Here is a 14,341-nt window from a genome sequence, read left to right as displayed (position 1 = left end):
CAGTACAAATTTACTGTATTAGTTCATTCTCACACTGCTATAAAGAAATACCTGAAACTGGGTAATTTGTAAAGAAAGGATGTCTAATTGACTCACAGTTCCACATGGCTGAGGAGTCTTAAGGAAACTTAACAATTATGGCAGAAGGTGAAGAGGAAGCAATGACATTCTTCACATGGTTACAGGAGAGAGAAGAATGAGGAAAGAGGGAAGAGTCCCTTATAGAACTATCAGATCTCGTGATAACTCACTCGCTATCACGAGAAAAACATGGGGAAATGTCCCCCATGATCCAATTAACTCCCATGAGGTCCCTCTCCCAACATGTGGGTATTATAATTTGGATTACAATTCAAGATGAGATTTAGGTGGGAACACAGAACCAAACCATGTTAATATGCAGTCATGGTATCTTTGAATTTATGTAACAGAAAACGTGCATTTACCATGAGCTTTCTGAGGAAAAGTCAAGAGATAATATTTATAGTGAGTGGATATGTATTCAGACTCTTTATTCAAGATTGCCTGGGTTTGAATCTCTCTTTCACTGCTTGCTGTGTGGCCTCCATCCCTCATTCCCTAAGGATGCTGATAGCCAAACTACCAGAACCATAAGCTGCTTGTGAGGGTTAAATTACCTTATGCATATGAAGTGCTTGATATTTAGTGAATGCTAAATAAATGTTAGACATAATTATTTGAAAATGTTCAATATTATTACTAGTATTAATAGTGTTATTCACATTTAGTGAAGCATTTCAATGCAAACTCTTCATTTAAATGTGCATTATTTTATTTATTTATTTTTTTTGAGACATGGTCTCACTCTGTTACCCAGGCTGGAGTGCAGTGGCACAATCTTGCCTCACTCCAACCTCTGGCCTTTGGGCTCAATTTTCCTGCCTTAGCCTCCCAGGTAGCTGAGACCACAGGCACACAACACCATGCCTGGCTATTTTTTTATTTTTTTTATTTTTTGTTTGTATTTTGGGTAGAGATTGGGTTTTGCCATGTTACCCAGGCTGCTCTCGAACTCCTGACCTCACCAATATGCCCACCCCAGTCACCCAAACTGTTGGCATTACAGGTGTGAGCCACTGTGCCCACCCAAATGTGCACTGATTTAAAGTTTACGAAAGTAAAATTATCTTTGGATATCTTTTAAAAATTAAGCTATTCCTCAAAGAACTTAAAATAGAGCTACCATTTGGCCCAGTAATCCCCTTATGGGATATATACTCAAAGGAAAATAGATCATTATATCAAAAGATACATGCACTCGTGTGCTCACCACCACACTATTCACAGTAGCAAATGCATGGAATCAATCTAGGTGCCCATCAATAGGTGAATTGGATAAATAAAATGTGGTACATATACACCACAGAATTCTATGTAGCCATAAAAAACAATGGGATTATGTCCTTTGCAACAACATGAATGGAGTTGGAGGCCATAATCTTAAGTGAATTAATGTAGAAACAGAAAACCAAATACCAGATGTTCTCATTTATTAACAGTAGCTAAATATTGAGCACAAATGGACATAAATGTAGAAGCAATAGATACTAAACTACAAGATGGGGGAGGGAGGGAAGAGAGCATATGTGAAAAAACTACCTACTGGGTACTAGAATCACTACCTAAGTGCAATATATTCATGCAACAAACCTGCATGTGTACCCCCGTATCTGAAATAAAACTCCAGAAAAAAATTAAGGTTGTGTAAAATGAAAATAATAATTAAGATCATTATATCTACTGTCTATGCATAGAAATTTTTATTTTTTAATAGATATCAGCCTCAATTTTTTTTAGAGTAGATATCAGCCTCAGTATTCTATTAAAATCTCAGCTAGGGAGATTCATTCCATTATCTTGGATACTTTGGATATATTTGCACTAGATTAATGTGATACATAGACCCAAACATTTAGTGATTAAATCTAAATTCATGGAATTAGATGATTGGATATCACCTTTAAAGGGTGTTTCTTTAACTAGCTCAAGATTATATTTTTAGTTATAACCACAGCTGGGGCTAGAACATTTTATGAGTCACTATCAGTCTTTTTTTTTTCGTGACCGTGCTACACTTTACTTTCCACACTTGTGCCATCATTCAGCAAATATTTACTAATTGCCTATTGTGTGTCGGGCTCCATGCTATTTCCGGATGGTACCACAGCAAACAAGGTCAAGTCTGAACTTCCAGGAAATTAGCAGTCAAGCTACCACACATCCTTGCCACTGTTCAAGTTTTTAAATAATACAACTATTATTTTCCAAGTGATATCAAGTTTCAAAACACAACAACTTTCTGCTTTACGCCAGGGAAATATGGTAGCAAGTATTAGACATTTTGATGTAAAAGTGACAGGCATGGTGAGATATTCGCACCCACAGGGAAGAGCTGTAGGGGGCAAGGCCCTCTGAGGGCTCACTAAAAATCACTGACAAAAGGCAGATTGAGAGCAGAAGAGGTATACAGATTTATTTAATGGTTGTACATGGGAGCCTACAGAACGAAGACCCAAAGAGACAGGGGAAATTGTGTATTTTATGCCTAGGTTTAAGGAAGTATGGACAGAGGCGCAGAAATAGGATTGGACAAAAAGGCTATAAACTAATACTGATGAACTGAGTGGGGAAACACAGAAAGGCCTGTATGTCAAGATTATTCTTGGCTTCTTTGAGCAGCATTCTTCCTTCTGGGTGTGGGGCAGGGACCCCTCTGAAATGGGGGTCTTCTGACCTATAGTCAAACAAGGTAATGAGGCAAGTTCTTTATGGCCAGTTTTCACACAGAAAGGTGGAGTGAAAATTAGAGTAATATTTTTAGGTTTCATTGCTGCCTTTGGGGAAAATATGTTTTGGTTTCTGTGACACACCTTAGGGAATAAGGATTCTAGTTTCTATGGCTAGCCTTGGGGGAGAATGAGACTGAGAGACAGGATTAGAAATACTGGATTAGAAAGATTAGAAAGACTTTTGCTCCTGAGGTCTTCATTTTGGGGTATTATTTTCCGAGCTCCAAAAGAGCAAAATTACAGTTGATCATTTTGTAAACAGCTTTTCCAGGACAAACTCATCCACATCAACTGCCTAAGGGAGTTTATGCCACTTTCCCCCAAGTTCCCTGCTGTGGCCCTACTGATCATAGGCATGACACTCGAAAAGTGTAAGTCTGACCTGATTCCACATGACGCCATATGAGAGAGTTGAAGAAAGACACTGATCTCTCCTGAGACTTTTGCTTCTCTGAGTTCAGTGTTCTTAATATACCGTCCATTTGCTTCACCAGATCCGTTCTCCACTCTTCTTCACTCTGCTTTGTGCTCCTAAAAATCTGACTCATATAAACCATGGGCTGTATTAATAAGTGTCACGCACGTCCGGGTGAAGAGACCACCAAACAGACTTTGTGTGAGGAATAAAGCTTTTTAATCACCTGGGTGCAGGTGGGCTGAGTCCGGAAAGAGAGATGGGGTGGGGCCGTTTTACAGGATTTGGGTAGGTAATGGACAATTACAGTCACAGGGGGTTGTTCTCTGGAGGCAGGGGCGGGGGTCACAAGGTGCTCAGTGGGGGAGCTGCTGAGCCAGGAAAGGAATTTCACACGGTAATGTCATCAGTTAAGGTAGGAAAGGGCCATTTTCACTTCTTTTGTGATTCTTCACTTGCTTCAGGCCACCTGGATGGATACGTGCAGGTCACAGGGGATATGATGGCTTGGCTTGGGCTCAGAGGCCTGACAATGGGCTGTCTTGTTCTCCGGCCTTGGGTTAGTTTTAGTGAATGGTAGGTCCCTGCAGACGATTGGAGGAGGAGGAAAATGAAGTCAGAGTATTTCTTTATCTGGCTCCTTCCTTGCAGAATTTCTGTAATTTCTGAAATTTCTATTTCATTTCTTGACCTAGATGATCACTTTTTGTCGACAGTTCTCTACACACAGCTCCCTAATTCTCCAGGTTCCAGTAATAGTCTCCTCCTTCTCCCTGTCAAACTTAGGGTTAGTAGCAGTTGCCCTCCTGTTTCCAACTCCAAGTTATTTCTTCTGGTTTCCCTGTACTGTCCCATTCCTCTGTAATCACTAAGTGTTAGACATTTATTAAACCCTCCTCTAATTTTCCTATTCGAGTGTACGGTCTGTTTCCCATCAGAGCGGTACCTGATACAGTTATTTTCATCATTTGCCCCACGACACCATTTCAGGTCTCAACATCACTCAGATTTCTTCCTTCCTCAGGTGACTATTTAAGTTGTCTCTCTTCCTCTTAAAGGTCCGCAACTGGAACTACTCCTTCAAGTGTAGTCTGATCAACACAGGACAGGAAGAGAAAGTCACCTCTTGCTTTAGTTACATTTCCATGGAGGTTACTCAAAGATACTTGTAGTTTCTGAACAGCCTTTTCACATGCTTGGTTCACAATCTATTCACTGTCAGTTGAAAACTTCTATGTTGCTTTTTTGATACTACTGTTAAACCAAATGTCTGTCGTTCTATTCACAAGATACTAGTTTTGGGATTCCAAGATCACAGCATGCCAGTGTTCTCTAGTAAATTTCTCTTGTCTGATTACAATCATAGTTCAAGTGGACCACAGTCTAGCCTGTTTAAACTCTTACTGCATTTAAATCTTGTTATTAGAAAAATCTTCTAATCTTTGTGTCATTTTCAGACTTAATACATATACTGTCAACATCTTTGTTCTAACCCGTTGTCATGAATCTGTCAAAGAGAAAGGGCTGAGAATATATGGATGACAAATTAAGTACATAAAAAGATATTTAATATAATTAGCCATCAGGAAAATGCCAATTAAGACCACAATCAGATATCAGGACACACCTTCCAGAAAAGCCAAGCTTTTTAAAAGTGACAAAACCAAATGCTAATGTAGATGCGAAGAAACTGGATCATGCATGCATTGCTGGTGGGAATGTAGATGATACAGCCACATTAGAAAGATTGGAATTTCCTGACACAACCAAATAGGGCAACTACCATACTATTCATAATCTGGGTACTTATTGCAGAGAAATGAAATCTTACATTCATACAAAATCCTGCATTTGAATGATTGTAACAGCTTTATTTGTAATAGCCAAAAACTAGAAACAGCCCAGATGCCCTTCAACAGGTAGAAAGATTAGGCAAACTATGGTACATTTATTCAATGGAATATCACAGTCAGGAATATAAAAGAATAAACTATTGATATATGCAACAACATGAATGAATCCTCAGAGACTTACGGTGAGTGACAAAATAAATGATATGGTTTGGATGTTTGTCCCCTCCAAATTTTATTTCAAAATGTAATTTCCAGTGTTGGAGGTGGGGTCTGGTGGTAGATGATTAGATTCTGGGGGTGAATCTCTTATAAATGGCTTAGCACCATCCCCTTTGTGATGAGTGAGTTATTGCTCTGAGTTCACATGTGATCTGGTTTTAAAAGTGTGTAGCACCTCCTCCCTCTCTTGGTTTTGCTCTCACCATGTGATGTGTCTGCTTTCCCTTTACCTGTGATAATTGTAAGCTTCCTGAGACCATAACCAGAAGCAGATGCTGGCAACAATTCCTGTACAGCCTACAGAATTGTGGGCCAATTAAACCTCTTTTCTTTATACGTTACTCAACTTCAGGTATTTCTTTATAGCAAGGCAAGAACAGACTAACACACCAATTCCATAAGGTTACATACTGAAAGATTCACATAACACTCTGAAAATGACAAAATTATATAGTGGAGAATAGTCGTGACTAGGGGTTATTAACTTGAGAGGAAGGTTGGTGGTGGCTATTAAAGGACAACATGAGAGATCTTTCGTGTTGATGAAACTCTTCTGTATTCTTATTATGGGCGTTGTTCCTTGAATCTAGGCATATGATAAAACTGAATATAACTAAGCACACACACAGATGAGCACATGTAAAACTGGTGAAATCTGAATAGATGGTGTGTATTAATGTCAGGTTTCTGGTTGTGATGTTGTACATTTGCAACGTCTTATCATGGGAGGAAACTGAGTAAAAGATACACTGGTATCTCTTCATATTACTTCCTACAGTGGCATGCTAACAGATATATTAAAAGGCATTCAACATCATTAATCATAAGAGAAATGCCTATTAAAACCACTATATCACTTCATGCTTGTTAAGATGGCTATTATCAAAAAGACAATAAATAACAAATGTTGATGAGGGTGTGGAGAAAAAAGAACCCTAGTACACTGTTGGTGGAAATGTAGATTGGTATAACCATAATGTAAAACAATATGGAGGTATCTAAAAAAATTAACAAGTAACTACCATATGGCCCAGTAATCCTTCTTTCGGGTATATACCCAAATGAGATGAAATCACAGCCTCATATAGATATATGCACTCTCACGTTCATTGTAGCATTATTCCCAATAGCCAAGATATGGAAACAACTTAAATGCCCATCAATGGATAATTGGATTTTAAAATTTGGTCTCTCTCTCTGTGAGTGTGTGTGTGTGTGTGTGTGTGTGTGTGTGTGTGTGTGTCTGTAGTTATATATAGTTATACAGAACTAAATATTATTCAGCCTTAAAATAAAGAGGTCTTGGCATTTGCCACAACATGGATGAACCTGGAGGACATCACAGTAAGTTAAATAATCCAGACAGAAAGAAAAAGATTTGATGATTTCATATGTGCACCATATAAATAAGGGGCTCAAGTAGACAGAGGCAGAGAATGAAACATTGGGGGTAGGGGAAGAAATGGGAAGAAGTAGGTCAAAGGACACAAAATAGCAGGTATGTATGATGAACAAAGATGGAGATCTAATGTACAGGGAGACTAAACCTGATGAAATTGTCATGAATTTTTGTTAAATGAGTAGATTTTAGCTGCCATTGTCGCACACTTAAAAACTAAGAAGAGAGGTATACTAATCTGCTTCACCATAGTAACCATTTTACTTTATGTATCCCATAATATCATGTGGTAAACCTCAAGTATACACAATAAAATTTCTTTAAAATAGAAATAAAAAATCCATCACACTTCTATATGCTAACATTGAATATGTGGAAATCAAAATTAAGCACATGATAGTATTTACAGTCATTTGAAAGAAAATGTAACACTAAGATATAAATTAAACAAAACATGGACCAGAAGGTGGGTACAAATATTAAAAATCAAAATATCTTTCTAAAATTTACAAAATACAAAAATGTACCTGATATATTCATTTACAAGGGAAGAACAGATTATATATAAATAGAGGCATCTTAAAAACAGGCCTGAGTGAAACATTAAATACTGACAATGGCTACATAAATTGAAAACAAATGTCCATAAACAATTAAAAAAACATGTATTGACACTCATACAGAGAAAAGGATACACACCAAACGCATTACAATGATTGCCAATATAGACAAGAGAAATAAAACTGGGTCATGGAAATAAAGGAGAGTGAATGAGTAAATAAACAGGAGAGGGTCTTGGCAATTAACTCAAAGAATGTAACTCAGCCCTCTAAACTTGATGTCAAAACCACTCTATTGTATTCCCTTCAATAAAAACAATATTTTTTTAAAGGGAAGAATTCTTAATCATTGACATTCTATAGAAATGCTGGTGTATGGAAGTGGCAATAAAAATAACAACTTTTATTTGTATCATTGTATTCAAATTCCCTGTAGACCATGCTTTCCTTTATTGCCTGCAGTAGACAATGGCCACTCCCAGTGTCCCACACTTGGTAGGCTACTGCTCCACCTAAAGTTTCTTAACAAGGAAATGCCCTAGTATTGGGACCATGGCCTCCAAGCACCATTATTTTAGTGTATGTGACATGATGTCTTACTTTATGTAGGGTGAGGTTTTTGATCCATTTGAAGGGCTTCAGTGGCTCACAGCATTGGGTGAGTTATAACCCATGCCACTATGACGTATGTGGCTTGGAGGTGGTGATTTTGATGTCTTCATTTTGGAAAGAGTGTCACTGTCACCTATATACAATACAGATTATTTTATTTTATTTTATTTTATTTTATTTTATTTTATTTTTGTTATTTTGGAAACAGAGCCTTGCTCTATCCCCCAGGCTGGAGTGCAGTGGCATGATCTCAGCTCACTGCAACTTGCGCCTCCTGGGTTCAAGTGATTCTCCTGCCTCAGTCTCCAAGTAGCTAGGATTACAGGTGCCTGATACAATGCCTGGCTAATTTTTGTATATTTTTTAGTAGAGACAGGGGTTCACCATGTTGGCCAGGCTGGTCTCAAACTCCTGACCTCAGGTGACTGCCAGTCTCGGCCTCCCAAAGTGCTGGAATTATAGGCATGAACCACCATGCCCGGCCAATATAGATCTTTTTATATGCTCTTCTACACAATCACATGCTCCAAGAAACACCAAGTCCTTTTCTTCCTTTCCTGTGAGACAAAATTTTAAGAAGAAAATTTGTCTGAGGAGTCAGTCCTCCCCCAGTCCTTATTTACAATGTCTGGCTGTCAACCTGTGGGTCTGTCTGCCAACCCTACAGAACCTCATATCCCTCCCTACTCAAATGCCTACTTCTTCCCTTCCCTTCCCCCCAACCACCAGAAAACAGACAGAGATATACACAGTCATCAACTCCTCAAACTTGATTTTATTGTAATCATCTCCATCAGTAGTGATGATTTGTCCAATTTGGTTTCTCTATGTGTGACTAATCCTCCCCACTGTCCTGTGAAGATCCTTCAAATAAGCCTAGGTCTTCATCCTCCTGTGAGGATCCTTCAGATGAGTCTAGGTCTTTGTCCTCTTTTGAAGGTCCTTCAGATGAGTCTAAGTCTTCATCTTCCTTTGAAGATCCTTCAGATAAGTCTACGCCTTCGTCCTCCTCCTTTTGGATTGGATCGATGGAGTTCTCTTGGGACTGGTCATTCTCCAGTTGGTTTGAATTTATTTTCTTACCCTTCTTGTGGTAATACACAAATATTATTGGATATTCTGGTGTTTTTGTCTTTTTCAAACTCTGTTCAGGGGCTAAGACTTTGTTTGGTGCCTCCTGCATCTGGTGAGAAAACAGGGAGAGGCCAGAAAGACATTATTTTGGGTGAATAGGATAGAGACTGGATAGCAAGGGGGACTTTATGAGAAGGAATGCATTTTGAGGAAGGGGTTTGTGCCAGAGAAGAACAAGGTGGAATCATAGGGTAGAGATCTATGGGGAAGAAGAAGAAGAGGAGCATGGGTAGGATCACCTGTTAGTCCAAACTGCACTATTTTGTAAGATCTCTGCTATTTTGCAGACCTTGGTCAAAATGAAACATTCCATGGGGGTTCGGGCCAGGAGAAACCACCTGACCACAAGGAGGACAAAGGCTCAACTAAAGAAACATCCCTATCTTAAGTCCTGTTCCCCTTATTCTCTCGTATCCTCCAGCCCTGGGCTAACCTCCAGATATTGATCAAACTCTGCATCTTATTTTTCCTTCCTTCCCCTTTCCAGGCAGCTGCAAAGAAACACCACAATGATATTCCACTGGAAAAAGGGCCAAACCACCTGACGATAAGAACATCTTATCAATATCCTTCTGCGCAGCAAGCCATACTGCCCAGCTCCCTCCTACCCATACCTGTAAGTACCCCAGACTGTAAGCAGTGGTGGGCTCTGGCATGAAGCTGGTCCCCCACTTCCACAGGTGTCTGCAATATTCCTGTGTTGTTGTTTGAGATGTCCCCTCTCTGTGTGTCTTTCTTGCACCCTCATCTTCCCTTCAAAACCTAACATTTTGGTGCCAAAACCCAGAATGGTGATTGGGTTCTGATGGGTAAGTTTTCTCTTGCAACCTGGAAAGCAGAAAGCAGCAAACAGCAAGAAGCACAAACTAGACTGGGGCCTGTTTCCAGATCCTGAGTGGACTCCCTGTTCCGAGTCCTGTTCCCCCTATTCTCTCATATTCTCCAGTGCTGGGCTAACCTCCAGATATTGATCAAACTCTCCATCTTATTTTTCCTTCCTTCCCCTTTCCAGGCAGCTGTAACAAGTATCACCCCCATTGCTGGACATCACATCCAACACTGGGCTTCAATTAGTGAATGAGTCTCCCTCTTCCTCCATTGTGGCTTCCTCTTTATTTCTGCCAGTTCTCCAAAAAAATTCCAGTGCTGGGTGAGAGTTCTCCCCAGTCACCAGGTGACCGCAGCCTCCCTTCTCAGGGGACAGCCTCAGAACGCTTGCCACTCTGGCTAGTCTGGCCTCTGGGGAGCATGAATAGCCACAGGGCTACCCTGACTCTCCAGGTCCCTTCTCCCAGGCAGAATCGAGTACTCACTTTCCTCTGGGGTATTCACTCCCATCCAGAGTATACACTCCCCTCTTCCAAAAAACAGAACATTCAACTTCCAAATTCAACATAATCTAAAAAACTTTCTCCAACACAATGGTAAATGATCTGAAGTGCTTTGCTTCATGCCTCACCCTCTCTCTCTTTCTGCCAATTTTGTTCACCATTTCAAATCTTCCTCCACAAGGAGAAACCCCCCAAAATGCCTCCTCCTATGGACAAGGCTTCCTCCTCTGAATTTCAACCTGGCCAACACACCCATTCTTCAGTCTTCTGCCCACCACCATTCCCTCCACCTTCTCCTTCGGATCCGGCCCCTTCACCCCCTTACTGTAGCCCTCCATCCCCCCTTCCTTCTCCACCTCAAACCAGGTCTCACGCCCAACCCCCTATCTCCAGAAACCAAGCACATGCCCAAAGGCCTTCCAAAGTCCTTCCCTTGCAGGAGGTCGCGAGGGCTGAAAGCATAATCTGAATTCAAGTTCCCTAGCTGACTTCTCCCATATTAAAAAGAGACTTGGCTCCTTTTCAATGGATCCTACCTCCTTCTGCAAGGAATTTCTGTGCTTCCCTAAATCTTACGACCTTACCTGGCATGATATATATGTCATCCTCTCCTCTACCCTCACCCTGGAGGACAGAGAACACATCTTTATGGGTCCTCTGTATTGGAACTAAAAGATGACTGTTTCACTATTCCCTTAAATCCGGCTTACTAAAGTCTTTTTGCTTTAACTTGGTCAAATCCTAATACATGTCCTGTACTCTTACAGGACTTACACATGGACTTACACATAGATTGTACTCTTAGAGGGGTTCTGGGATAGGCCCCACCTGTTCAGACAGGCCCTCATCAAGGACCTAGCTGAACTTCCCCTTGCTCCTAGTACCCTCCTCCAATATGTTAAGGACCTCCTTCTCTGTAGCCCGTTCCTTAACCTGTTCATTCAACACACCACTCAGGTTTTAAACTTCCTTCATAATCGAGTATATTGGGCCTAACCCACAAAATCTCAGGTAGCCCAAACCAAAGTTACTTACCTTGGATTTGTCCTAACCCCTAATTCTCGAGCCATCCCAACACAATGAAAGGAGCTAATTTGTGGCATGCCCCTTCCCTACAGAAAAAAAGGACCTCCCCTCCTTCTTGGGCCTTGTGGGATACTTCTGGCTGTGAATTCCCAACTTTGACTTGCTGGCCAAGCCAATATACGTGGCCTCACATGGGCCCATCCTAAAACCCCTAAACCCAGCTTGCCCCAACAAATCCCACTTAAAAACTAAAAAATGCCCTTTTCATTGCCCTGACACTGGGACTGCCCAATCCCAAGCCCTGTACTTTGTATATATATTCCGACCAAGGCCTTGCTCTTGGACTACTCTGCCAAACATACGGCGACGCCCCACGAGCCACTGCACATCTCTCAAAACAACTGGACTCTGTCATCCAAGGCTGGTCACTCTGACTAAAAATCTCGGGTGTGGCCACATCGCTGGCCTTAGAGGCACGGAAACTCCCGCTCTACCAACACATTACTGTTGCATCTTCCTATTACCTACAGGACCTCATAAACCATCAATTTCTTCTATCCCTCCTACCATCCCACTTTCAGCAGGTACATGCCTTATTCATAGGTAACCCTCTAATCACCTTCCAGAGATATAAAACTCTCAACTCAGCCACCCTCCTTTCTGTAAACACTTCCGACTCTAAGCTCTCTCTCTCCTGTCTGGACCTCTTAGACTCCCTCTCCTCCCCCTTCCAGCACATTTCAGATGCCTATTTGCAGGGAACACATACATGGTTAATTAATGGAAGCTCTTTTAGGCAGCCATGTCCAGCAGCTGGCTATGCCATCATTGCTGAAAATAAATTCCTAGAATCCAATGCTCTCCCACCCCATACTACCTCTCAACAGGCAAAGCTAGTTGCCCTAACCAGGACCCTCACCCTAGCAAAGGCAAAGAGGGTCAACATTTACACCAATTTCAAATATGCATACCACGTCCTACACTCTCATGCCTTAATCTGGCAGGAACAGGGTTTCCTAACTGCAAAAGGAACCCCCATAAGAAATGGCAAATTTATACATAAGCTGCTGGGGGTGGCTAAACTACCTCTGATGGCCACCATTATCCATTGCAAGGGGCGCCGAAAGTCTAAAGATGCATACTCAAGAAAAACCTTTCAACAAATTCAGCAGCCTGGCAGGCAGTCCTTACAACCCCATCGTTATTGCTCATTTTTCCCAGCATACACCCTGTATATACCCAGGAGGAACAAACCCCACTTGCCTGGGCTGATTCCATTCAGGAAAAAATGGTTCTACCTCAATGATAAAAGTGTCTTGCCCAAGTTGAAAAAACCTTCTGTTCTTTTATATGTGCACAACCATTTCCATGCCGGTTACTGCCCCTACTCCAGCTTTTAAAATCTTATATACATTCTTCCACCATAGCTGCCCATCTCAAAGATATTACTAAGGCATGCTCCCTTTGCACTCAGACTTCCCCTCAGGAAGCTATCAAACCACCTCCTTTTCAACCACAAAGCCTGAGGACACTTACCAGGGCAAGACTAGCAAATCAACATCACTCACATGCCCCCCATAAAATGATTCCTCTACATTCTGACAATAGTAGATACATTCTCTGGATGGATAAAAGCTTTTCCTACCACCACCAAAAAGACGCACACCATCGCTTCTATTCTCTTCACCCATATTATCCACCGGTTTAAACTCCCCTTTTGCATCCAATCAAACAATGGGCCAATTTGTTTCACAGTTTAACCAACAGCTGGTAAAGGCTCTAAACATTAAATGGGCTTTGCATATTCCTTACCACCCAGAATCTTCAGGAAATTTTTTTTAGAAAACAGCAACTAACCAACCTTCCCTAAAGGATAAAGTGACCTGGACTTCACTTCTCCCACTGTTCCTCATGCATTTATGAGTCATCTCCCAAAAGCCCCTCAGTGTACACCCATTTAAGCTCATGTATAAATGCCCCTTTATCCTCCAGAATCTCCCTGTATTTTCTCCCCCTTCTATATGGAATACTTGGCCGGCGTTACACCTCACCCAACACCTAATGAGACAGTATGCAAATGCTTACTGACCCAGCCTAAACGTCCATCCTGAAAACACTCCTTCCTGTCCCTACAACCAGGGGACTGGGTCTGAATCACAGACTCCTCCACCTCCCCTCTCCAACCTAAGTGGATGAGTCCTCACCAGGTTATCCTAACTACTCTGACTGGGGCAAAGCTAACATCCTTTCCACACTGAATGCACCATTCCAAACTAAAAAGAGCACCAGATCCACATGTAGAAATTTGCTCACCCCTAAATTATTCTCCTTCCCTCACAAGACCAACCTCACTGTACTTAACAAGAATTCCAAAAGTTGCCAACCCTTAGTCCATAACACTCTCCGTCTCCAATTTCCAATCTTTTTTCTCCTACTTGATTTCAGATCTTTCTTGGTTTCCCTTCCCCATGTCCCTGAATAGTCCTACCAATTTGTCACACTAATCCAAGAGGTATGACTGCAGGGCACCTTCCAAAATTTCACTTCTACTCAAATCTCCTCTTTCTTCTTTTGTCCTCTTTGTCTGTGGGATACTCGAAGTTCCAACCCCTAGCCTCTAACAGTTGAGACCCCTTCATCAGCCTCACACATTGTCTTGGAAATCAGTCACACTCCCCTCTTCCTTCCAACTGTTAAATTTGTTTGTCCACACAAATCCAGCAATTCACAGCCCTTCCTGTCAACCTGGCCACATGAACTCAGTCCAAAATAAACCTGCATCTCACCTACTTGACCAATTAATTCCCCAAACCTGTTTATAATCTTGCTCGGCTAAACACCTTTTCCCCCAATCCATCAAATCTACCCACACTGTCACACACACGGCTGTCACCCTCCTTCGCCTCATAGCCTCTTAACTGAAGATGTTACCAGTCAGATTTCATAAAACACCTCCTACCAACCCCTCCCACACCTCCTACC

The 14,341-nt window shown here is 41.4% G+C and overlaps 1 protein-coding gene across 1 annotated transcript in view; it reads right to left on the bottom strand.

The window, feature by feature from the left end:
• Nucleotides 1–8,623: 8,623 nt before the first annotated feature.
• LOC105531248 (sperm protein associated with the nucleus on the X chromosome N3) overlaps nt 8,624–14,341 on the bottom strand; it is a 7,503-nt gene continuing 1,785 nt past the window's right edge. Inside the window, exon 2 of the mRNA XM_011969134.1 lies at nt 8,624–9,051. Coding sequence (XP_011824524.1) covers nt 8,704–9,051 — 348 coding nt within the window. The 3' untranslated portion in view covers nt 8,624–8,703. The remainder of the gene's footprint in view (nt 9,052–14,341) is intronic.

The sequence above is a fragment of the Mandrillus leucophaeus genome, unplaced genomic scaffold (assembly GCF_000951045.1).
Source record: "Mandrillus leucophaeus isolate KB7577 unplaced genomic scaffold, Mleu.le_1.0 Scaffold875, whole genome shotgun sequence".
Lineage (NCBI taxonomy): Eukaryota > Metazoa > Chordata > Mammalia > Primates > Cercopithecidae > Mandrillus > Mandrillus leucophaeus.
Note: the sequence above shows the minus strand (reverse complement) of the source record. Positions and strands in the feature narration are given on the sequence as shown.